Source organism: Coloeus monedula (assembly GCF_965178545.1).
Source record: "Coloeus monedula genome assembly, chromosome: 1".
NCBI classification, from domain to species: domain Eukaryota; kingdom Metazoa; phylum Chordata; class Aves; order Passeriformes; family Corvidae; genus Coloeus; species Coloeus monedula.
Window position 1 is genome coordinate 75,055,932 of NC_138781.1, and position 25,542 is coordinate 75,081,473.

The 25,542-nt window shown below is 40.5% G+C and overlaps 1 protein-coding gene across 1 annotated transcript in view; it reads right to left on the reverse strand.

Annotated features, from left to right (window-relative positions):
* Positions 1 to 25,542, reverse strand: part of PHLPP1 (PH domain and leucine rich repeat protein phosphatase 1) — a 141,300-nt gene that overhangs the window by 12,544 nt on the left and 103,214 nt on the right. The window contains exons 5-12 of the mRNA XM_082278120.1: positions 23,174 to 23,324; positions 22,411 to 22,634; positions 20,203 to 20,405; positions 18,525 to 18,585; positions 16,563 to 16,658; positions 12,632 to 12,787; positions 4,082 to 4,282; positions 2,953 to 3,115 (exon numbers count right to left, since the gene is read on the reverse strand). Of these exons, the coding sequence (XP_082134246.1) occupies positions 2,953 to 3,115; positions 4,082 to 4,282; positions 12,632 to 12,787; positions 16,563 to 16,658; positions 18,525 to 18,585; positions 20,203 to 20,405; positions 22,411 to 22,634; positions 23,174 to 23,324 (1,255 nt within the window). The remainder of the gene's footprint in view (positions 1 to 2,952; positions 3,116 to 4,081; positions 4,283 to 12,631; positions 12,788 to 16,562; positions 16,659 to 18,524; positions 18,586 to 20,202; positions 20,406 to 22,410; positions 22,635 to 23,173; positions 23,325 to 25,542) is intronic.

The following is a 25,542-nucleotide window of genomic DNA, read 5'->3' on the forward strand; positions in this document are numbered from 1 at the left end:
CTTTGCAGATTAAGGAAGCTACCAGCAGGCCTTGCTGTGTTCAACACCTCCATGCAATTACATATTTGATGGAAGAGCATGCTGGAATGAAAAGTACAAATACCAGTAATTTCACTGTTCTCCTTAAATTCCCAGTGCACCAAAGACAGCGACACATTGCAGCAGATCCCTTGGTCCCTAGGCACTAGTGCAGATGGCTTATTTATCAGGTTGGAATTTCTTAGGTGTTACTCGTACTCCTTGAAAAATAGGCTCAGAGGGACTTGCTGTAGGTCTGTGTTAAATTTAGTCCTTGTTCTACTCCCCAGACAAGCAGGAAAGCTTATTTCCTAACTTATCCCAATTTCCTCCTGTGTTATTTTAATACAAACTGGTTTTGCCCCACCCACGCAGCACCAGAAGAACAACTGCAACTGCACAGGATTTTACACTGGATGGGCCAGCTGGTAGACAGGGTTTAACAGGGAGCATTTGCTTAGGCTGCTCTTTCACCGCTTTGTAACTGCTGTATTCAACACTTCAAAGGACTTGGGTTATTTCCACTTGTAGCTGAAGGTGGTCGTACCAATATTAACCTATTTGGCTTTTTTCTTCTGTAAGGCAAGGAAATGGAAGTCAAACAACAGCTGCAGAGAAGAGTCTGCTGCTGCACTGACTCAGGTGTATGTGCTTCCGGCTGCTCGGCCATTTGCAGAAGGCATTTTGGTGGGCAAACCTAACTCTGACAGTATAAATACCTGTCACAAAAGACAATAAAACACCCAAAAATGTATTGTGCAAGGTATTTCTGAGGTCTCTGCTAGGCTCTTTAAAAGAGAGGACAATACAACTTCTGCAGCCTTGACTCTAGTGTGTAAAACAGGCTCAGAGACAATTACATCTTTAAAATGACTTCTTGTCTGGAAGTCCCAGAGTTATTGCAATTGTAAAAGCATCATAATTTACACTAGCCTTCCTTCTGAAATAATTTCATACAGCATAGTAACTGCTGCTACTAACTGTTCCAGTGACACTGACACCAAAAACATAATATGTCAGCCTCTCAAGGCTAATTAAATACAGAAGCGAAACAGCCATTACCTCAGGTAACAGAGTTTCCCCAGGAGTTTAGAGTGAATGCCACTTCAATTAAAATTAATCATCAAATATGATATACTCACAGAGGCGACATCAGACTATACGATTTTGTGCTTTGCTACAAACAAGCCTGTTTCACCAGGTGACCAAATCCACAGTTAAAACAATAAATTCTGCACTTACTTTGGCATATTTTGAATGCTATCCTGTATCTAAGAAGGAGCTCAGGTAAGGGCAAGAAATGGATACAGGCAGGCAGCACATGCTTAATCTCCAGACTGCTGAACACCAACCCTGACCTAGAGAAATCACCGAAAGGCCAGAAGAACTCTTATGCCCAACATGAACTCGTCTCATGTAAGTCAAAACTAGGCTTGAGTACAGACCAGGCATTTTCCTTCCACAAAGGTGGAGTCAAAGAACACTTTGCCCTCTTAGATTAAGCCACACATGTTATCCCTGCATTCCTAAAACACTTAGCTGAAGAAAAAACAATACTTAGTGACGTCCACATCTCCTTCTGATGAAGAGAACTAAACCATAGGGAACCAGCAGGAAGAACCTGCCAGCTCTTCCAAGAGCATTTTGCTGCTCAATGTGGCCAAGTAGCACTTTAAATATGACACTTCTATAAACCATTCAGTTTTCCCCCAAGATGTACAAACAAAAGGAAAAAGGTGACAGTTCCCTATCCCTACATGTTTCCATTATCTTTTTTTTATTTTTGTTAACACCACCCTCATATTTTTAAAGAAATGTTTACCATGTAGAGCCTTGCTCCCCCACCCCAATTCTTCCTCTATGAAAAAAGGCTTTACTTCTGATTGATTCTAAATGGCCCTCTGCTTCCTCTGGCCATTGTTCCAAAGAGGGAGGAGTATTCAAATACCCACGAGTTTGTTTGAGATTTCCTGGCTGAAACCACAAAGCTCATCTTTACATATACTCGCTTGTCCAACAGAATTATTGCTCCTGCTGCTTTCCATGACCCCAGACACTGAGGCACACACAGCAGGCTGGGAACTTAGCCTTTTGACTTCACAAAGTGCCAGAAGGACACTTAAGTTGTTTTGTGTCCCTGAATAGGTAATCAGTTCTCAGCCTCAGAGAAGGACAGATTTTTCTGCTGTATCACAAGATTTGTATGCTGTGAGACAACTGTCTCCCAGCTCTGTCCAGCAGAAAGGGCACACAGTGCAAATAATTCTGCACTAGAGCCAGGCGAGAAGCAGGAACTTGATTCACAAAAGGTAACGAGTAGTGCTCATCAGTGTAGTAAAGTGAAGAATGCATCTCTCAAAAAGAAGTGTCGAGAAAAGTACAGAATTACTTCTGGAAACACAGACAGGAGACGGATTAGGTAATCCCCCCGTCGTGCAAAATATGACTGCAATTAGGAAAATGAAAGTAGATTGCCTAAATACTCAAATCCTGTGCTCCTGGATTTATCTCTGTCCCCAAGGCCTATCCTGTTCTGCAGCTTCAGCGGTTTTTAAGACGCGCTCTGAACAAAGTCCATTCCTACAGAATCAACCAACTGCCAAGACAGCAAGAGTTAATTACACACAGCTCTTGCCAAATGTTTAAGTCATATCAAAACAGACTGCCACAGGAAGACAATTAACACTTATCTGGCAGAAAAGATACCGTGTAACCAAGGTAGGCATAAAATCAGATTTTGAGGCTCCTCTTCGTTCCACTCTGAGGCTGCACAGGGGCAAATATTTTGCATATGACTTCAGAGGAGAAAGCAGCTGTCAGATCCCCATACTCTCTGAGAATATACTATCCCATAGCAATGAGAGACCTGAGGGCAGAAGAGAATTGGTAAAATTGCACTACGCTTGCTTCTTCCAAAGCACATTCGTTCCATACCTTTATTTCAGAAAGCTGCATGACTTCTGGGAAGACTTCAATGCAGTTGGAGTGAGCAATTACAGTATGCATACGTCTACAGTTCATGATGGTTGTTGGAATGGCCTTCAGTTTGTTCCCACTAATATCAATTTCCTCCAACTCTTCCAGCTTGGCCATTTTGCTATGAAAACAAGAATTTGAGAATTTTTCTTCTAATAGACACATATTTTATTTTGAAGCGGTGGTAAGAGCAATGGCTTTCGTTACTTTAAGAGAACAAAATCACAGACTTTGATTCTTGTTCACAGCACTGCCTGTCACTTCTCCTCATGTCAGATGCTAAGAGTTGTAGCAAAATGTATACTTCTTCTGTCAGTGTTTGCTCACCAGCTCACTTTCACTCTTTCCTCCTTTATTCCCCTTTCTATCAACCCTAGTTTCTCACTCTATCTCTCCATCCCACATTTTCTCCTCCCCCTTCCAGCACCCCACTCAGCCCTTCCCCCTAAATTAATCTCTGTCCCTTCTCCTTGCTGCTGAAGCCCAGCTGCTCATAATATCACACAAGGACAGAGATGCCTCTTCCATTATTTATTGGCATCTCTTTTTCAAGGTTGTACCCCATCAGTTTTACAGCACATCTTACACTTGAAAGATTTCTGATTAAAAAAGAGTGAATTGAAAGCACAGAAACTGCTGCCAAGGGAGAATCTCCTGGAGCTGAGAGGATTTTTCCCTAGTGGAGTCTATTCCACTTCCAGAGGACATTTCCAGATGGCTGTGATTGCAAATCTCTTTGAGGAGAAGCCCACCAGGTGTAAGCAAAGTTACCAAGCCAGGGGAAACAGAAGATCTCCTTGCTTGACTTCCAAAAGCATAGAGTGACCCTGCTGAATTAGTCCAGCTGGAAAGAGTTTGAAGCACCATGAAAACTCACCAAGTAACCAGCATCACTCACTTGTCTGTACTGCAAGAGAGGGTAGCACTGTGCAGGAGGGCATAAGTGGGGGAATCCACCCACTGCCATACCACTACACTCAAAATGCAGCCTCTGCCACCCATTCCTGTGCAATTCAGTTCTCACTGTGAAAATACTTCATGATGCCCACCCACCTATAGGCCAGAGGCAGTGAAACGAGTTCCTTACCTTGCAGGGAAGCTCTGTAGGCGATTGTAAGCCATGTGCAAGATTTTCAGGTGTGGGTGGCCTGTTAACAAGGGTACACATTTATCTGTGAGGTTGTTATTGGTCAAATACAACTCCTGCAAGATGCTATGGGTTTCTTCAGAAAGGGTGGCTGGAGGAAGCATTTCCAGTTTGTTGGCAGAGGCATTAAGAAATCTCAGGCTGCAAAGAGAAGTTACATAAGGGAGTTCAGTCAAACATCCTGCAGGTTTTGTCTAGAAGCATAAATAAAAATCTCCATTTTTAAGAGTTAACTTAAGATGGTCATAAGGCAAAGGTCAAAAGCAACAAGTCCGCAACAGACAGAAAGACCAAAAGTCTAGCATTATATGAGCAAAACTTCTGATCATGTTTTTAAATGACCACATTTGTCAGAACAAAACATCAGCAAAAGAAATACGTCAAAGTGCCTCTATCCTGTTATCAAGACCTTGGTATCTCCAATATTATTACAGTCGTACCTACAGGTAAGAGCAGTAACAAACCACATCATTTCCATACTCATTACACATAAAAATGAGTTCTGTATTCATCATCAACGAACCATGAGAATTGCCTTTCAAGTGACTAAACAAGTCAATGGTTAAAAAAAAGCCAGCCAATTTTTCAGTATTTTAAATACGGTCTAAGGTACAGACAATATTTTGTTTAAACCTGCAGGCCTGAGAGCAACTACAAAATATGAAAAGTACTCTTTGAATATTTGGATAAAAAAAGATTCACCAATCACAATAAAAACCAAAACCTGAGTCCAAGCACTAATTTGTGTTTTAGATTTTAAAGAGAGACCGTGCTAGAAGCAAATTCAATTTAAAAAGTTATATCCTTGCTTGCTGATGTGTGCAGCAAGAGAGCCTTATCTCTGTGTTGTTTTTCTGAGTGCCTTTCCCCATTCCCCAACACAGCAGAACATCATGTTTTTGCAGTCCCACTACTGCAAGGAACAACAACTGAAGAAGCACAGAAATTAAGCTATTATTTCTCCCCCAAAGGCCTTTTCCAGCATGGGAACAAGACCTGCTGAGGAATAGGCACTGCCCATTCCTGCCAGCGAAGTTCTGTGGGCAGAGGATTCATATTTGTTAGGGGAGTTTGGTGATCACAGCAGTACTGTAGGTATCTTGAGGGCTAGAACTCACACCAGCAATTTCAAACAAACGGAAAAATAAGACTATTTATCTTTTGGTAACCAACTCTGGCATGACCATGCCTTTTCAACAGATACAGGAGCTCTCTTCCTTCCTCCTGTTTCCAGAAAAAACTGCCTTGGAGCAATGCAGAAGTGTGTGCTTGCCAGTCTGCAGCGACTGCATTCAGACAAGGCTGTCCTGCTCCTACCAACTAATGGGAACGGGCAGCTGCAGTGGGCAAAGCTGCATTTGAGAAACAAGACTCATAAATGTGCTGTCTCAAGCCTGCAAAGCCAGCGATCAGGACACAAAAGGTAGGTGCATTCCTGCCATCCATCTTAAGAGAAAGTGATAAAATATTGATGGTTGTTCCCATGCACGCAGGAGTCCACACTGACCTTTAAGGTCTATTAATGAATGAAGTGGATTTGCAGGAATAGCAGCTGGTACAAACTTGCTCGGCAGTAAGTAAGGGTCAGACATGCTACAGGAGTCACGTGGAATGCCAAAGGATTAAAAAAAACCCCACTATTTCCATTAGAAGCAAAAACCTCTCAGCACTGCACAGAACTGAAACTAGGTTAGCTGTTTTACACAGACAGAGGAGTCCACTTCAGAGAAACACAGTTTAATCCTCAGGCTCATTCATTATTCACGAGGGTGCTAAAAATCCAGAGGAAGGGAAGAGAGGAAGGATTAGTACAGAGAAGGAAATAAGCAGCTGAAAGGGTTTTTAAATTTATTTATTTATTCTAAAAAGATGCTCAATTTCACCCTTTAGCTACAACCTAAAAATATACTAAGCTCATTCAAAGCTGGATGATTAAACTGAAGCATACCATGTCAACAGATCCTGTGCTTAATTAAACACCAGCAAGTACACCTATTACTAAAGTACAGACAGTTACTACTTTGGCAACTTCAATCTAATGTGTATGTTAGTCTTCCCTCTCCACAAAATAAAGGCACTTTGATTAACATTAAAGCCACAGTATTTATTGTACCATTCATTGTACAAAATGTTCATCTTCAGCTGAAGCTGGAAAGGCTTAAGTAACAATTAGGCTTAAGGCTGCTGGGAAAAGAGAGTTTTCACAGCAATATGATGGGGATAAGGAGGTGACAGCAAAACACACCCTGAGAAAGATGATGTTCTTCTGAAGAAGAACCTGTATCTTAGTTTTGTCCTTGCAACCTGCATGAGAACAACCTGGAGTGTTTCACAGGTACCAGCAGCCAAAGAGGTAATTTAGACAGCATCATAGCTGATGGCTGTGAAGTCTGATCAAGCACAGCTAGCCCAAAGTACAACTAAAGGCTTCAACTAAGAAAAGGTATATTACTCTGATACAGTTGAAATTAATACAGTGTACTATACTGAAGCCACTTTAAATTCAAAAGAAAAATTAATCAAACATTCTTCTGTTTTTAATAAACTTTCAACACTGGTGAAATATAACAAGAGATTTCAGTTTGTTCCCTCACTGATATTAAAAGTGCATAGAATCTGTGTGTTCCTGTCAGAAATAAGTTTTGATGCCTGTATTTTCCAGCGGGGGAGAGAGGAGAGTTGATGCTCTGCACACACACACCTTTCCCTCCACCCTGACCTTTTGCCAAATCTTCCAGGGAGTGATACAACGACACTGGAAATAAATCCCCATCATCCTAAACTACAGGTTAGTGCTTTGCTGTGAATGAAGTTTAGGTGACTACCAAAAATCTTGCCAACAGCCTAGAACGGGAACCCTGTGGTAGCAGGGTGAATCACCTTAAACAACTGACAGCCATGATCAGAATAGTCACACACTCATCTCTGTCTGTAGTTGACATAATTAGAATTAAATCAGCTTTTGGAAATGAGCATGTTGCTTGCTTACATGTTTTTAGACCAGCTGTTACATTAAAATGGCAAAACCATTTTGACGTAGTAATTCTTTCAAGATATTGTCTAGATTTAAAAATAAAAAAAAAAATATTCTTTGGGCAGAGAACAGAATGAGCCATCAGATTGCCACTGCCAAAGATTTATCAATTCTGTGCTATATCTTATGTTAAAAAACAACCCCAAAAAACCCAACAATCAAAAAACCCCAGCAAAACCTAATACTGTAGATCAGGTTTTCCCTCACACTGATTTAACACAGAAGTCCTCCTCCAGGTTATTTCCACTCCCCTATTTCTTCATCCTTGTGCAATGTGACAGCTGCTACCTTAGAAGGCACTTCTTATAAATGCCCTCCAGAGGAGTGGAAATTTACTTGGGCACAATTGTTCCCATCTCTCTTGTGCATGGACTTAAACTGATACATGTTCCTTGAAGATATCCCACTCATACTGCTTATCAGATGGAAGCAGAATGTCAAGTATTAAAGCTCAGTCCAAAATTAATTGCTTCCCTTTGCAATTCCACCCACACACTATACCACAAGCTCATGAAAAAATCTACAGCATCACTACAAAGACCTGAATTCAGCAGCCTGCGCACATACCAGAGTACAATACAGCAAGGAAAGCATGAATTACAAGTACTGAAAGAGCGTTGCAGATGAAGAAAGAAATGAAGGTGCTGGCAAGGAGATGTTTGAATTCTTCAGCTTTGACAAGGTGAGTATTTTGCTCTGGAGTAATAATACAAACAGTGATCTCTGGCTGGAATAAGTCACCTTTGGTTTTTTAGGGTAATTAAGTACAGTCCCTTGCCGGATTTAACTTCTCCAAAAGACAAAATAAGAAAAAAGACTGTCCCAAAGAATAGGCTAGAAACAAGGACAGAGTCTTAGTTCAACTAAAAACACCTAATATGCAGTCATATCCATTCCCTATTCATATCCAGAAGATTTTGATCCCAATCTGAACTGCTAAAAGCAGAAGAATATCTTCTATATAGAACTGCAAAAGGTTTGAACTTTGCCTACTAATGCCTACCTCTAGCACACACAAAAGCTGAATACAGACAATTGTGAGAACACAGCTCCTCTGAATTCCTCACCACTCTCGGAGGTAGCTTGACAAACTTGCCTCGTTGGGTAAGACACAGCCACCACTGAAAAAATATAAGTTCTCCAAAAAACTTAGGGATGTTTGACACTAAAAGGAGGAACACAGACAACAGCATTCATTGGTGAAGCAGCAGCAAATCGAAACCACCGTGTTTAGCTTGAAAATACTGATAAGAGGTGGAAGGAACACTGCAGTTGCAAAAAGAGAATATGCAGAGAAATCAAGATCCCCATCAGTACAGAGCAATCAAAATACAAAATTTCTTCTTCAGTGCCTTCTGCAGAGATATGCCCTCAATTTCTGATTGCCTAAGACTAAAATAATTTATGATTGTGGTAGCAGGTGTGTGAGGAAGAATCCTGTAAGCTAAGCATGTCTGGGGGGAAAAAGGGGGAAGAGGGGGGAAATCAAAGCTGTTTTGCCAGCCTGTGCAGAAGAGAGTATTTCTTCTTAAAAAATAAATAAATAAAATAAATTAAAAGAGGGAAACATTCAAGTGAATCCCCTTCCTGTTGATGGACTGCCAAAAAAAACCACTTAACTGCTGCTGTCTCATCAGCTTTTACTTTCTAACCTATCTTTAGCTATTTTATTAATTGGGATTTCCCTAGTTTCTGAAGTACCTGCTTGCAAATCCTTAACCTAGCAAAAAAGAGACAAATGCAGCTAAGCATTTCTGCAACACAAGCGTGTGCATCAAACACTCAAATAGCATTTGGAATTCATTTGACTTGGTTTCCACCCTCACACTTCCCCTGCATCCAGGACAGGACTAAATCTTTGCATCACACAGAAGCAGCCACAGTGGGTAGAAATGGCAAATATCAAAGAGAAAATTTAACTGGGTCGCCTTCCAGAACTCCAGAAAAAATCAAACCCAAAACAAATAAAATAAATTCAAAACAAACAGAAAATCAAATGAGGTAAGAACAGCTGAACAAAGCTAAAAACAAAAATCATGCACACAGAGTCTAGACAAGCTCTGAATAGCTGACATTGGCTTAACCACCACAGCTGGCCACTACCAGACACTGCAAAACAAAGCCCATGGTTTAAGCTGTGCACATCACAGCTACAGATCTTCACCACACAAATGCTTTAAGTAGTCTGGTGGCTGTTTTACAGGTTGATACTGAAAACATTCATTCTAACTGGAAAGGACACTTAGGCAAGAAACAAACCCTTGCCCATCTTGCCACTGTGCTTCCCCATTTTTAACCCTGCCCTGACTACTGTGACTGCTTTTCTGCTGTGCCCAGCTAAAGCTCTTGAATACTCATTCGTCTCATCTGGAGAGCACTTGGTACAAGTTTCCATGCCATTAAATGGTAGTTTGCTGCAAGCTGCTCAAGGAAGGCAGTAAAAAGTCTGTATGAGAATCAGACAGTGGAAAAGGCAAAACAACAGATGCAGCAGAGGGTAGAAATGAAAGGCTTCAGGAATGCAGGTGCACAAAAAACGTTCAGGACTCAGTTTGGGAGTTTTCCCCATCAGCTGCAGCACTTGCATGAATTCTCTGTTTTTCCAGCATATGGTAATGAGAAATGAAGAGATTATCTGGCTGCCTCTGTAGCACTCATCTTGCCAAGAAAATCCCCACCCCACAAGAGAAATCCTTGCTAACATGATCAAGATGTGCATACTTTCTGTGCAATAAACAGAACCAAGTTCTGTCTCAGAGAAATGTTTCATAGGCTAATCCTCAATTTCTCATCGACAAACAGTTTAAAACAGAAAATTAATTAAAAAGCAGACCAACAAAATATCCCTAATTATACTCTTCAGCAGAAAATGACACCTTTTCATTGTTTTTTGAAGGATTAAGGCAGAAAATCAATGTTCACAGATTCTTTTATGAAGAGAACTGAGGTTTTTCAGTGTTTGGGGTGTGGAGTTTTTTTTTGGTGAAAGTGATATTCTCTCTTTGTGCACCAGTGCACCGATTTCCTTTCCTTCCTCAGATGTTCTAGATGTCAAAGCCCACCAGTGCTTGTGCTGAAGTTTGCCCAAGGCACTTCACACCCACTTTGTCAAATATTCAGGATTGAGAAAGAGAAAGCGTTTATAATTCACAGCATGAGACTTCATATCCAGACAAGATATCATCTGTCAGTTGCACAGACTCGAGTACCTTTCAAAAAAAAACAAACCAAAACAAACCCTAATCTTTTCAAGGCTGTAAAAGGCAAGTCATTTTATGCAGAGATAGAGGTTCTGTAAGGTAAAGTGATTTGTCCAATATTACACGCTGGGTAGAGACCATGGCACACCACTCAGGAGAACCAGTTCTCTTGGCACGTCTGGCAGTACAGATTGTGCTTCCCAGGGAATGCTTGGAGAAGAGAAGCATTTCACCTTTTTAAAACAAAACCATCTCCTGAACACCTTCCCAGACCCACTTCTGTTGACACTTAGTGCTGGAACCCAAAAGAAGTAAAAGCGATAACTTGGCTGCTGTCAGATGCAAGCATTGAAAACAAAAGCAAAGAAATTTCATGTAGGAAATTCCAAACTTAAAACTCTGACATTGTACACTAATATATTAACCTGTACTGCTGTTTTCCTTCAGAGTTCTCATTTTTGCAGCAGCCACAGGAGCACCAGCATGGACAAGCCATGCCATCTTAAACCAACTTAAAGGGTAAGGATCAACAGGGAAAACATTACCCAAGCCAACTGCTTCTACTATCATTACAAGCAAGGGAGGCTGCATTGGTGATGAGATGCCAGAATGGGTAAGCTCTGTTTATCTCCTGTGATCGTGCATGACTTTGTTAAGACCTGTAGAAGACTTTAAAAACATGTGCCTTGTACTGCTCAAAAGCTGCAGAGGAGAAAAAATTCCCGAAGCCTGAATCAGCCACTTAACACTGTTACTCAAAATATTCTTTCAGTCTACCTCTTCTTAGCATATTCCTAGTAAACTTCTGGGAATCTATCCCCAATCCTGGTGTTGGCATGTACTGGTTCATTTTGGCATCACAAAAACCCCCCAAAAAACAAAACCAAACAGTTTAAAAAACCCCCAAAGCAACCCAAACCAACAAACAAACAAAACAAACAAACAAAAAAAACAACAAGAAAACCCCATCAAACCAAACAAAAATAAGGGAAAAGGGAAGAACTGCCTACAGATGAACTGATGAGTTGCAGTACAAAAAAATCAGGTTCTCTCTCTGCCAAAATTGCACTACACTACATCCTAGACCTACAACCTGTTTTTAATACAAGTTTTGCAAAATTATTTCTCTCTTTGCTTTCAAAGATGCCAGGAGCTCTCTGAAACTTACTTAAAGGTTTCTTTCCTTTCCAAGTTAACAGATAGGAATTTCAACTTGGGACAGTTAAAGAGTTTATTTAGAAAGCATCTCAACCACCAACCTAATTTTCCTAGTCAATTCCAGGAAATTTAACCAGAGGCCCATGACAGAATTAACAACAGTATGAAAGGAGGGGTTTTGCAATACTCTTAATTGGGAAAAGAGCTCTGCCAGCCAGATCACCCTCCCTTTTGCTTCTGCATCTCTCAAGAAAGCCAGGAGCTATGCATTCCTTTTGTTAGAACTAGGATCAGAAATAAAACCCCACAGCACACAATCTCACTGTCTGTTAAATTATGCATGCGTTGAGCACTCAGAAATCCCGTGACTATATGTGGAAGTGAAGAGGTGCAAGGAATGCTGACATCAAGCGGGGCCAGCCCATCCACCATCCCCAGATGATGCTACCAACCTCCTATATTTCAATCACAGTCACTCGAAGGATATGCTCATATCCCGAAAAAATCAAAACCTTGAAGACTCTGATACTAAAGAAATAGCAGCATAAAAATAAGAATCCAGAAAGCAGATTAACTGGTGACACCAGCTAAATTAGTGACAAATATTTGAAAACCATAAAAAAAAATTCAAAAAGCAGGGACAGGGGAATAACTGAATTATTCTGACAGCCTTATGCACAGATTTTGTTTTGTTTGACAGGTATAAATAAGTTCTAGCCTCTGACTGAAGGGGGAAAAAAAAAGCTTTCACACTCCATCAAACAAGCCTAAGAAATATGTATTTAAAGAAACTGCCACTAAACCATTTCAGTGTATGTAGTAGAAAATAGCATGTGCTTAACTCCACAGCTAGATTTCAAGAAGTAGGTGTTCAGCAGGAGCTTGGTGGGAAAAAAGAAGCAACCATATAAGGAAACAAAACCAGAATAAAAAGAATGTGTTTTGGTGAGTCGGGCAGACATCTGTTCTTACCACATAAGGCTTGGCAACTTTCAAGTTAGGGGAACCTCAGATTACCTGGTTCAAACCAGGAAGTAACACATAAAGCAAGGTTCATCCTATGCAAGTCAAAAAGATTAAATTTCCTTATAGTTTTACCTGTCTGCTTTCAAAAGCAGGTTAGATGGCAGTTCCAGGAGCTGGTTGTGCTGCACATCCAGGACCTCCACCTGCATTCGCTCGAGCCGATCTGGGAGCCTTCCTAACATGTTGTGTCCCGCCAGCAGCTTACGCAAGCTACTATTGTAAAACAACCTTAAGAGAAATAAAAAAACACCAAAAATGAGAAAAATTTCAACCAAAGAGTTTCTATGATAATTTAGATATGGTATCATGGTTCATTACAAGAAAGTGATTCAGCCAACTGATTAGCAGACATGGTACTAATTACGCACAGATCCAAGAATGTCTTCCCACTCTCCACCAACTTCTTCAAAAGGTTTGCAGAGACAGGGAAGGAGGTTCACAGATGATTCAGGAGGGAAAGTAGTGACAAAGGGTTATTTTATGGCACTGTATAAAACATGAATATAGAAGCACGACAGCGAAGGAGGTAATTGCTAACAAAGGCTGCAGAAATCTGCACGTGGGATCCCCCTAGCTAATGCAAGCACTTCAGAAGTGGGGGTAAAATCACCAGTCACCCCACAAGCTTTATAGTGCTCTACTCATCATGTGCTGACTCATAATCCAATGCAATTCCCCACCCCCAGAATTTTTCTTTTCTGTTAATACCAGACTTACATAAAGCCTCCTTTCCAGTTCTATGGCAAATGAAATTTATCTAATCGGCTTTACTTTCTTGAGCTTTTACAAGCAATAGGTGACCTGGAGTCCCACCCCCCTGCTCCAGTTTTTGTGGGGCTGCAGGAGAAGGGGAGGGGAGAAAAATAGCTGTTCTGATCAAACAGTATAGCTAACATTTGCAGGATAAACAATGGAATGAGGGCCGTGCACCTAAAGACACCAAAAATGGAGCAACTCTCAATTTTGAAAGGAAACCACTTTCAGCAAATTAAGAAAAAAAGATTATTCTTCATCTGCCACCTGTCTTACGTCTGCCTTACATGCCTGCTACTGTACTGTTTAATCTGGCGAGCCCATGCAACATGCTGACCTGCTTCAATCAAATACTCTCAAATTACTCAGCATTAAAGCAAAAATCTTCTTCCCTCTGTCACAATGACCCAAATACGCATAACGAGCCTCCCTGCCCCTTCCCTACAATGCATCAGGTCATGGGATTATTGTGCCAAAATCATCAATCAAGTACGCTGAGTATTTTCCCCTTGACAGATACCGTCACTCTCGATATCTGCATGCCAGTGTTAACAGTTATCTCACTTGGCTGGATTGTCTGAGTAACGACCATGGATACAAGTCAACAGCCAGCCCTATCATTCCAGAAGGCTCAACATGGGGTGAAAAGACTTATCAAAGTGATAAGCCTATCTATTATGTATTTGTTATTTAACCATTTTTGGCTTACTCTATTTTTACTTGAAGATCTCTATTACGGATTTGCCTTTATATTCTATTTTTTGAGACTGGCTAGTATTGTCAGCACCAAATACCGGGGTAGAAGGCAAAACTAGTTGACTGCAAAAAAAAAATATATTTCACTTCGAGGTTTTTTTGGGATGGGTGGGGGCAGTGACATTTTAAAATAAAAAAAAGCTCAAATTGTGGCAAAACCCTCAGAGATTTCCCCTTTCCATAATTCAGAACAACTGAGAAAATCTTCGGGGTTTTTTTGTTTTTTTAATTTGCTTTCTCTTATTTTTCAAGTCACACAAGCACTGAAGGAACTGGGCTGCCTGAAAAGAGGTTGAACCACCAGCATTTAACTAAACAAGCTCCTGATGAGCCTGGGACGCCTAGTTCTCAAGCTGGGTGGGGAACCAGGATGCTGGGACTGCTCCTCCGTACGGGCAGCTTTCCCACTTGCCCAATTCCCACTGGAAGTTTTGGTGAAGTCAATAGAGGCTAAGGACAAACACAACATTCAGCAGCAGCATCTTCTCAGAAAACACAGTTTGGTGTAAGCATTCTACCAATTCCTTTAGTAAGCAACTGTTCAAGAGAACAAAATGTTGAATACAAATAAATCTTTTAAAAAAACAGACAAAAAGGAACAAAAACACATACAAACATCTACTCCCTGATGGCAACAAGGTCATTTTAGCAACTCCTAATTGAAGCATTTCCTTTTTCTTTAGCAACATGATTTTTATGAACTTGTCCTGCATAGCTAAGACCAAGTATCCTTTTTGTCATTTTTCAGTACAGTTAAAGCTAAAACAGTTGCATTACAGTCCAGGGGACATTTTCCCTTTTTCCTTAATCGAGACAAATGCTAGTACAGAAACCTCCATCTCAACTGCTTCAACTCCAACTCTGTCTTTGAGGACTATTTTTCTGTTTCAAGAGGCAAACGCACAGCATCAACTGTAGTTTGTTTAGATCAGATGCAAACTTCACCCTACCAGGAAACTGCTGGCCACTCAAGGCTTGAACATTTGTGTTTAAGTGTCACAAGCAGCCTCCTAGGAGAGCCCTGCTGATTCACTTCACAGGTTTTCTATTCTGTGTAGAAGAAAAAGCACACAGCAGTGCACCTGAACACACTTACTGAGCTTTTACTTGCTTTTACTTGCATTTACTTGATACTCAGGCATGTGGAGCCTTAAGAGTCCAGACCCAAATTTCCCCTGAAGTTTAATAGATATTCAAAACTTGCCTTTTGAATGGAACAGGATCTTAAAGCTGAGCTGACTTATTAGGAGCTAAGCTATCTAGACATATACTACAAAGAACTTTCAAAGATAAGCTGTTTCCTGGGGTTAATGATAAGATGGCAGGACAGACAAGTGGGATGTTGACTGTACCTAATTTCAGCTAATCGTTAATCTTCCAGAGATATCCGGTATGCCCTGATAGTCCTGGCCATTATGAAGTGCAAATGAAAGAAAAATGAACTTTTGCACCCCTACCTTCTGAGTAGGCACAGCTTCACTTTTTTTTGTGTGTGTGAAAACACAGAGGGATTAATAGTCTGCACATCCTGTCAGTTTGCTTGGTAAATCTCCTCACATCCTCTTCTGCCCATATTTCTGAAATCTATTCTCTTCCCATTTCTGACACTAAAATGGACAAGTTTACACCATCTTACACATTCATCTGACCCAGAAAAAACTATCATTCTTGGTTTCTGATGCTCTTCTGTGCTATACAGCTCCTTAAGGAAAATATCTGTACTTGATGATCCTTGTGGGTCCCTTCCAACTCAGCTTATTCTGTGATTTAGTAGCTCATGATACATGATCATCTTTCACAACATCTCTTTCAAAGTGTACAGAACAACCTAAAACAACAGCTCTCTTCCAGTGAAGGCAGGAATTTGAAAATGCCCAACACCACCACCTAACCAGTATAACTCACTGGAACAGACAGCTGTCTCTTAGAACAAATAATAGCAAGACCCATTTGTTATTTAAACTCAAGTCTTATTTTTCTTCCTCTACACTTCTCTTCTATTATTTATACTTATGAATTTTAAGTTCAGACTTCTGGAAAAGAGATCATCTTGGAAGAGAAGGCAATTGCTCTTCTTGCAGTTTACTTGCCTGATGAGGTTTTTACCTTCTTTAAACCCTTTTCCCTCAAACAGGGCTGTGAACTGGAGTCTCCAAGCATCACTGAAACTAAGTTACAAGTGCTGGATCTCTATACTGTCATGCAAAGTTATGGCTGTAAATATTTAATATTCAGTATTAAAAATGAAGGGCTTTCCTGAACAGCCACATGAACAGCTTCATAGTTCAAAGGCACTACTTTCTCTGCACGAAAGTAGAAGAAGAAAGGCTGGGTGGAAGCTTGAGGCATGATGACACCCCACAAGGTAAAAATAAAATCAAACAAAAGATAAAACAGCTCTGACAGTCACTGGAACAAACGAAACACTGAGTCAGCAATTATTTTAGAATTGTTTATCCTGTTCCACCTTGTGCAACTGGTCTGCAAGACTTACCGGGCAGGCAGCTCACGTATCTGATTGTGGCCAACATCCAACACTTCCAGTTTCCTGCTGTCACACACCCACTCAGGCAGGTTTTCCAGGTGATTTCTATGAATAAAGAACACAAAGAGGTGTAACCAAATGATAATTGAGATGTAAAGGCTATTAAGAATACAGCCCCAAGAGAGATACAGATACCTGCAGGAAACAATTCTGCTACATAGCATGCTTCCTGTGAGATTGTATCATCCTTCCTTCGGCAAGGGCACTACCAGTGCAGTCAGATCGTGAGTGAGGGGGCAAGAAAGCTAACAGCAGTGCTATCCCCACTACATATGCAGTCACTAAGAAAGTGGAAAAAAAATGCTTCTAAATTTTCAGGGGAATATTAAGAGTATCAGAGTACCAAAGCTGAAATCTCTCCATGGAGAAGAAAATTTCTGAGATGCTCCTTGGAAGATATCACTCCCTACACAGTTGAAATATCTCTTCGATCCCTCAAATTCAGTCCATTCTTTAGCTACCTCACTGAATAGAGCAAAAATTTTTGTGTTTATCTTTCAAGCCAACTGTTTTGCTTTTCTCACATTTGTCTTCACAGCAACTAACCCGTCTGGAAGCTAATGTCTTGGAGGCAAGGTTTTCCAAATACTGCACCGAAAACATGCAAATAGGCACTGTGGGGCACTCCTGCGTCCTGCCTTAAAGACAAAAATTAGCAGCACAGGATACATGGAGGAAATTGTGTGCATATGCATTCACATAATGACTACTTCAGTCAGAATACACAAATGCAAAACTGGGCATCAGATGATAGTCAGGCACGCGCAGACCTGAAGTTCAGGAATAGGATGCCTACAAAGCATGAATATAAATCAGTCATGTACTCATATCCTTTAGTTTATTCCTCCAACAGTCCTCAATCAAAATATGCAATAGCAACCCAACCCCTCTTCTCAGATAGCTTCCTTTCTGATCTCAAACTGACTTCCCAAATTCCAAGTGACCCAAAAAGCTAAGGACATCCTACCCACTTAGTTCCAATGCCATCACTGAAACGAAGCACAAAAAGGGTTGTGCGATCAAAAGCATGCACTCTGCACCAATTTCATTAACAAATAAATGGAGAAGAGAGCTTTACAAAGATCACTTTTCAATAAATCACTTATTTAGTTACACCAGTGTGTTACAGTTAGGTGCACAGTGTGAGTAGCTCAGGGCTGATGAAACTTTCAAGCTGATGGCCGCTAGCCCAGGTTAGCTCACTAATTGTTATGATCACCCTCAACAGCATGAGTGCTTTAAGCATGTTTTTTAATGAATGAGATTATCACTTCAAATGCAGATGAGTAATTTCTTAAATAAGACAGCCATTAAGCACATGTACAAATGTTTTCCTGATTCATTCCTGGAACTGTAAAACAAATTAAAACACCTCCTTTTCCATTTCTTCCCTTATTCCACCTTCCTCATTAAGGTGAAATTTACGTATGCATTCAAATGGAAACTGCAGACATCCCTGCAACAGCCAGGGCTGCAGAGAACTACGAGGAGCTGCAGGAGCTGCCAAAGTGATGAGTAAACTATCAAACCATCACCTACGCTGGGCTTACGATGCAGACACATCCAGAAAGTAACTTCTGTACAAGTCTCAGATTGGTGTGCATTTGAATCACCATGTTCTAACTCCGTAAGACAGGAAATCTTTAAATCATGGAAACTCTAACTATAAAGGAATACAAATTTTGCTTTGGGCAGTAATTAAAACAAAAAAATGTAAATTTATAAAAGGGAAACAGGAAAGAATTGACCAACAGAAAAAAAAGCATCCGCTAACTCTGAGAATTAGTCTTTTCTTACCCCAAGGTCCAATTCCTACCCCCACTCCCACCCAGCAAGATGCCAGTGAATGTCATTGTTCTATAAGTCTCTTTGATTTATATTTCACAGGTCCAAGAAAAAACATATTCTTACCTAGAAATATCCATATAAGCCAGGCAATTAGGAACTGGATACACATCAAGGTGAACAAGTTCTAGGGGAAAAAAAAAATATATATAACAAGAAAAGGGTGATAAAGATTTGCACTTAAATGACTGTTCTGTAAGAACTATTTTAAGAGCTAACACCCAGAGATTTCAGAGTATGTCAATAACCTAAAAAATTTCTGAAGATCTGGACCTTTGTGAACCCTTTGTGAGTTCTGTTTCTTTATTACATCTTAGTACATTTGCTATGCTCCATTGTACTTGCTATGACAGACACTGCATAACTGATCAGGGACAAGAAACTGGAGGATTTTAAAAGTTTCATGGCAAATTCTCATTTTTTCCATTTTTGTCACAAGAGCTGCAATTTCACCTCCACCGCCCTCTGCCCAGAAGAGTCAGTCACAAGACTGCTCTACTTTTTTCTCACTAGTCACTTGAGATCTAAGTATGGGAAGGGAACCTCCCCACTCTGGAACAGCAAGTTACAGAATACCAGTCCTTTAGGTCATGGCAAGATCCAGAGTATTTGTCAACACATTGTATGAGCCTTGGCATGCCTGTGGAGTTCCCAGTTGCAGGCAGCCTTACAGATCTTTCATAACACAACTACAGCTAGTAATGTTATTATTGAAGCAATCAAAATAGGGTTAATATCCTAAGGTTTTAGGGAGCTAGTGCTTAGTATTAAGCTTAAAAAAACCCCAAAAACCAAACAGACATTTATTTAAGCCTACAGAAAATCATATGAAGTGCAACTGTAACAAGCAGTTTCTTTGGAAGATAAGATGAAAACAAGGTGGCAGAGGCTGCAACGAGGGGACAGCCAGGGGGAACAGCAAGACCAAATAGGCAGTTGGTTGCAAGACATGGGCTGACTTGGATTCTCAGCCCACATTGAACAGCACATGCACAGATTATGTTAACTTTTCTCAGCTACAAAGATCCTGGCATGAATACTTAATGAAGGTGCAGGCTTAGATATTGCTAAGATGACAGCCTTTTAAAGGCAGTTCAGACTGCTCATCAAATTCACAGTTCTCCAACTTTGCATTTTCTTTATTCCATACTGAACTACTCCAAATGATAAAAATGGCGGTGCAAACTGAGTATTTTAAGTAATGCCAGTTTCCAGAGACAGATCAAACAGATCCTGTTCATGCAACACAGTTATTCACCTAAAGAAGGCTGCATTATTTCTATTATCAGATATGAGTAATGAAGTTACCATTATGAATTTCATAGCTTTCTGGACAGGGTAAGCAGCTAGAGCGAGGAGCAAAAATATATATTGTTTTGGTTTGTCTCCCAAATGGCCACTTGTTCAAACTTTCTCAGTGCAGGGAAAAGCAGTAAATTCCTCATTGGTTTTAGCAGAGCAACACATCAATGCAACTCAAACAACGGACAAATTCAAGAACCCTCCCTTACTGACACAGAGAAGAATTTCTAAGGTGTTCTCAGGTTCTTAGACCTCCAAACTGTGTTATTTGAAACTCGCTTCTAAAGCTCAGAACTGCCAGTAGCATGACACAGCACATGTGAAACCCTTTTATCTAGGACCACGTCAAGAGCCTCCCGATCACGTGCACCGCACTCTAGAAGCACCCCACAGAGGACCAGGTACGAGGACAATACCACAGCGGCCCTGAAAATGCACTTACCATTGCAGGAAGCGTACAGCGCTTTGAGAAAATACCCACTGATTTTGAGGGTCACCAGTTGATTCCGTTCACAGTGTAACACTTCAACGTTGTTAAAAACTGTTGCATCCAGCTCCCCAAGTTTGTTGTCTCGCAGATCCAGTTGGGTCACATGATGCAGAAAATCTATTTCATCAGCCTCCAATCTCCTGATTGAATTCAATCTTGCAGACAAAAAAAAAAGATTAGGTGTAGTTACGTGGCAGGCTCCTGCTGACAAACCACTGCCCACTCTACAATCAATCAGCTGCACTGGATTAAACTAGCATGCTTTCGGGTTCTGATCAAGGTTGATTTTTAATATTTTCCCCTTTGTTATGTTACGGTTTTCATCCTTTGAAAAGCAGGATGGCTATGCTCTGTAGCTTTATCCATCATGACAAAAGAATGATGACACCAAGCTCCTTTTTAAACTACTTTGAAAACTACTGATGAAAAGCTCTGCAAGAAGCTAAGTATTACTGTTACTGTGCCTATAAAAATAAAAGATGATCTGGCTGTTATTTGTGCCCAGTAGTTTGGAAAAGAACAAAACCTCTACAGTTCCTGCTGGCCTATCATCTTCTGGAAAAATCCAGCACATACAAGTAACCAGCATGTATTGGAGACCCTTGCCTTACTGAAAGGCCATATTGAGATTTATGAATTCTCATATATTTGCTTCTCGCCTCTCCATGTTTCACAGCAAGCAAATTCAGAGACCTGAAAATGCGTGTTGAAAGAAAACAAAGCAAAAATCCAAGACAACTGCGTCTGACAGATAAAGAGGACGGGTTTTATACATCTTCACTGCAGTGCATTGATGCTGTCAATACTCAGCAACTTCCCTAGAAGTTATAACTGAATGAGATTATCTATAACCCAGCAACTTATAAGACTGCAGAGCACTCCAAAGAGATCAGTTGCAAATTCCCAGCTCTGAACAGAACACTAAAATCAGTATAGTAACTTCTGCTGGCCCACTAAGCCAGCTGAGCCCTCCTTAGAGCAGATAAGGACAAATATCTGCAGTTCTGCTGTTGCTCCTGCTTTCAAAGCATTGCCCTCTGTGTAACAGTCGTGTTTTTAGAGTAGCTACATCTTCCAGTTAAAAGAATAATGGTAATATGTCCCAACACCACCTTACCTCTTCTATTTTCAATTTGCAAGCAGTGCTTCTTTTTGATTTCACTGATGCAAAGCACTTCATTGTACAGCAAATACAATATTTACTATTTCAGGTAGTGCCATGAAGAACCACTGTTCATTGCCAGGTGCAGAAAGGATGCAACAGACAATGAGAGAGCTGGAACTGCACTGCTGGAATTCATGGCCAGGTCAGCCACAAGAACCCTTCTCTGAGGCCCATTTATTTGCTTTTAACATACGTATAAACACACAGACATATTTTAACCCTGCCAGAAACACTTCAGAATTTATCTACCTATTTTAGCTAAACTTATGCTGGCCCTTCTTAGACGGCAAAGTCTGACAACTACACAGCAGTACAATAAAGTAAGTTTTATCTTACTTTAGTTTAACTATGTGGTTCCAAAATTCACTGTTATATGGACCTCATGGTCCAGGCTGTGAATTGAGTCTTGACCAGCTGATTGCAGAATTTGTCTTCACAAAAGACCGTAAGAATAGAGAACCACCTCATACCAGAGCCATTTGTAATAAAGATCTGTTTGGACTCTTCTGAGGGTAGCAATAAAATCATGTTACTCATGGTGCACAAGGCCTTTTAACATAGCAAGAAATATTAAGGTATCTATTTTTGCCCTTTCACTTTCAATGCCCTTTTCTTCACCTCACAAGTCTGTAACATTTCAGATAGAAGCTTTTTGGATGAGGGACTATCATGTCTATTGCACTAACACTGCAGCAACAAGAACTCCAGGAATCACAAGCATCCCAGGCTCTGTTTTGTTTGATCCTTAGGTGTAAACATTCATTCCCCCTAAAACACATTTTTCTACCTATTGATCGCCCTAAATGCTTCCACTTCCTCAAAGAAGAGTGCTAAGTCATGGCAAGTGCTGGGAGTTACACAACACCACCAGAAACATGGTTCAGTGGACAAACACAAGAGATTTACACCCAGAGGCAATTCTGACAGCCAAGGAGAAGCCATTTCAACACAGATAATTTAGGCTCACTTATTCTTCCCCTTTTCCAAATACCTACCTTAGATCCACATGCTTAATATGTGGCATCCTTTTTAACACCTGTAGGTTCAGGGTATCCATGCAGTTTCCGGACATACAGAGCTTATCCATGGCAGTCAGCTTCTCCAGCACTCCAGGAATGTCAGTGAACTCATTGAAGGACAGACTCACATAGCTGAGTTGATGCATATGCTCCAATTCATCAGGAAGGGACTGGAGAAAGTTGCCATCCAGCAAAAATGTCTGCAAGCTATTAGAAGAGGGGAAAGGAGAGTGAAGAAAGTGAGTGACCTGTTAAATCACATTTCCTTCCTATAAACACACAAATCTGCTGCAGTTACAGTGACATAAAATATACAAAAGGGCAGCAGAAAGAAAAATGTTAATGAATAACGCTGTAACATCTGCTACAGAAGATATCCACCAAATAATTACAAGCTTTGGCAACTATGACACGTAGGCTGTTAGACAGTTCTATCTTCAAACATCTCCAGAACTACAATTTGTATGACAGCTGAAGAACATAAGCAAGAAGGCTTAAAGATTTTCTTCAGCATGAAGGTGACCCTTGTGCCAAATGCTGGAGACTGGAAGAGCTCTGAGGCACAAAGCGTGCTTTCCCTCCATCCACAATTGCTTCCAGATGGATCTACAAGCCAGTCTACTCTGACAAAAGCCAGTACGTTTAAACTGTTTCTCATAGCAGGAGTATGTAGAGGCATGAAACTGCTTGTTGCCTTTACTGTTCTCAGGCTGTGTATGTGAAAGTTATAAGAAAGTACTTGCTTGTGCATTTCGCCTACAACTGCTGGAATGCTTCTGAGGGCATTGCAGGACACGTTGAGTTCAGTCAGGGTTGGGATACCACAGACTGCCAGTGGGAAGTCTCCTAAGTTATTATTCGAAAGGTTAAGGCTCTTCAATTTGGTGAATCTAAAATGAGGTAAGAAAAAGTAAAGGAAACAAATAAGTAATCCACACCAAGTTGCCTCACAATAATTAATACAAAGCAAGTTTGGTTATGTAAATACAAATCACATGCATTTTTAGTTTATATGCTCATAACAACCAGGGAAACTACCAGGCATTCAAGTTCAACACCACTTGTAAGAGTTCACTTGTGTTAAGCTGACAAAGAGAAACAGACCCTCCTGAATAACACATCAAATGTATTTTGCAGTGAGTGCAACAAAGAACAAACCCCTTGCCATCCTTATGATATATTTCACTTCTGTGGCATCTCACCATGTACTAAAGCATTGCTATTTTCCTGAACACATTTTTTTTGGTAGTAAAACTACCGTTGTGACACAGGTTACAAGGTACAGGGAAACTCTCAGACTATTTGAACACTAGTTATTTGTGGTGCTGCTGACCTGTGCTCAGGTCCATTCATGTTTGCCTTCCAAACAAAAATTCTCATTAGAATAGACTGGTTTGAATACAACTGGGAAATGGGTTGAATTAAAACAGAATTTAGCAAGGCTTCTGTAGTGACAGAAGCAAAATTTTGTCCTTGACATGTCACAGAACTCTTAAAAGCCCCTTGATTTATCACATCAGCCAGAAAAGCAACTTGCATGTGTTTGCCTTATTAAAAATGACCAAAACCATTTAAACAAAAAACCCAAGAAGGGGACAATCCAATTAGCCAGCCTGCATGTTCAGCAACATTATTATGGTTGCCTGACAACCACTGGGAGGTGTGCCTAAAGCCAAGTAAAAGGATGAATGAAAAGATCTGTGTCAGATTCCGATAGATGGGAGGAAGTTCCTTTTCTGGCACAGCTTATACCAGGACATTTTATTTGGACTTAATTTTCCCTTCATTAAGGATCAAGTCCTTTACTTGTGTGAGCAGGCTTTTACATAACTTGGCAATGGAAGCCAAACTGCACCTATGAGTGCTGCTATTCCACATAAAAGTAATCTCCAGCAGCATGTGCCAGTGTATCCATAGCCTCTGTATCAGCCCAGCACACTCCTACCTCAGGGAACTTTGTCCTCCTCCAACCAGAAAATATGGACAGCAAATGCATCAAGCATTAAAAAGTTAAAGAGTTTTAATAACAAGACTTAAAAATCCCTAGCAGCTACGGAAATCAACTGGCACACACCTTTAGTATTACCTAAGTCAAACTCATGTCACTGACTAAAATTCAACTGAAGTCATAAGCAGCACCTTTGTATGGTACTTCAGTGGGGGCTGCTGAGCCCCAAAGACAGGCTGTAAACACATAACATTTACACAGGCTGGCAGCAAGCAAGGGAATGCTGTACTCTCTAGTGGTATTCTGGTGCAATGCTGCAGGAGAAAAAAAAAAATAGAAAAGTCATTGCCAGAGTTATCACAAATTTTGAACACCCTGTGCCATGCTGAAGGCAGAAGAAGTTTGGAACAAAGTTAGATGGAGACTAAAGGAAATCTTGGAATCAAATTAGTGCTGCAAGGGAAGAAATACTACTGTGCAGAAACAATGACTAGTCTATCTCTAAAGGGAGAACTGTAAATTAAAAAGGAGGCAAGAGTAAGTTAACTGATGTCAATAAGGGTCGCTAGCCAGAAAAATAAATATGCACATTTTTAACACTATACCTTCATAGTCCTCTATTTTGAGAGAAAGGACTTAAAAATCTTGAACCTAGAAATGAAACACACAATCCTGCATTTATCTTGAAGACAACTGTAGGTTTATGGCACAGACACACTGCCTTGAAATTTGGGGTGTTTCTGCGGTGGAACAACTGCCCCACATCATCCTCAAAGTTAGCTGCAAATACAAACAAGACTGCTCCAAGTAGTGGACTCTGAGCCTTTAGAATATTTTTTCCCAGTATTTAGGCAAGTACAAAAATAGTAGTAAAGATAGGAAGATTAAAGCAAAATAACTAAGCTGCTGGAAAAACATCAAAACGTAACCTTTCCAATTTTCAAGCCAACCATGAAAAAAAATTAACTCATTTAACAATCACACTGAGGCTACAGCCTTTACCTGTGCCACTCCTTAGTCTCAAAAGGATAGTCTCAGCGCTTTTGTCCACTAAACAATATTCTAGAAAATCCCAAACACAATATTGAAATAAAATTACAGAAGATCAAACTAACAGAGGAAAGAGTACTGGGGAAGCAGATGGTAAAAGAAGCTAAGAA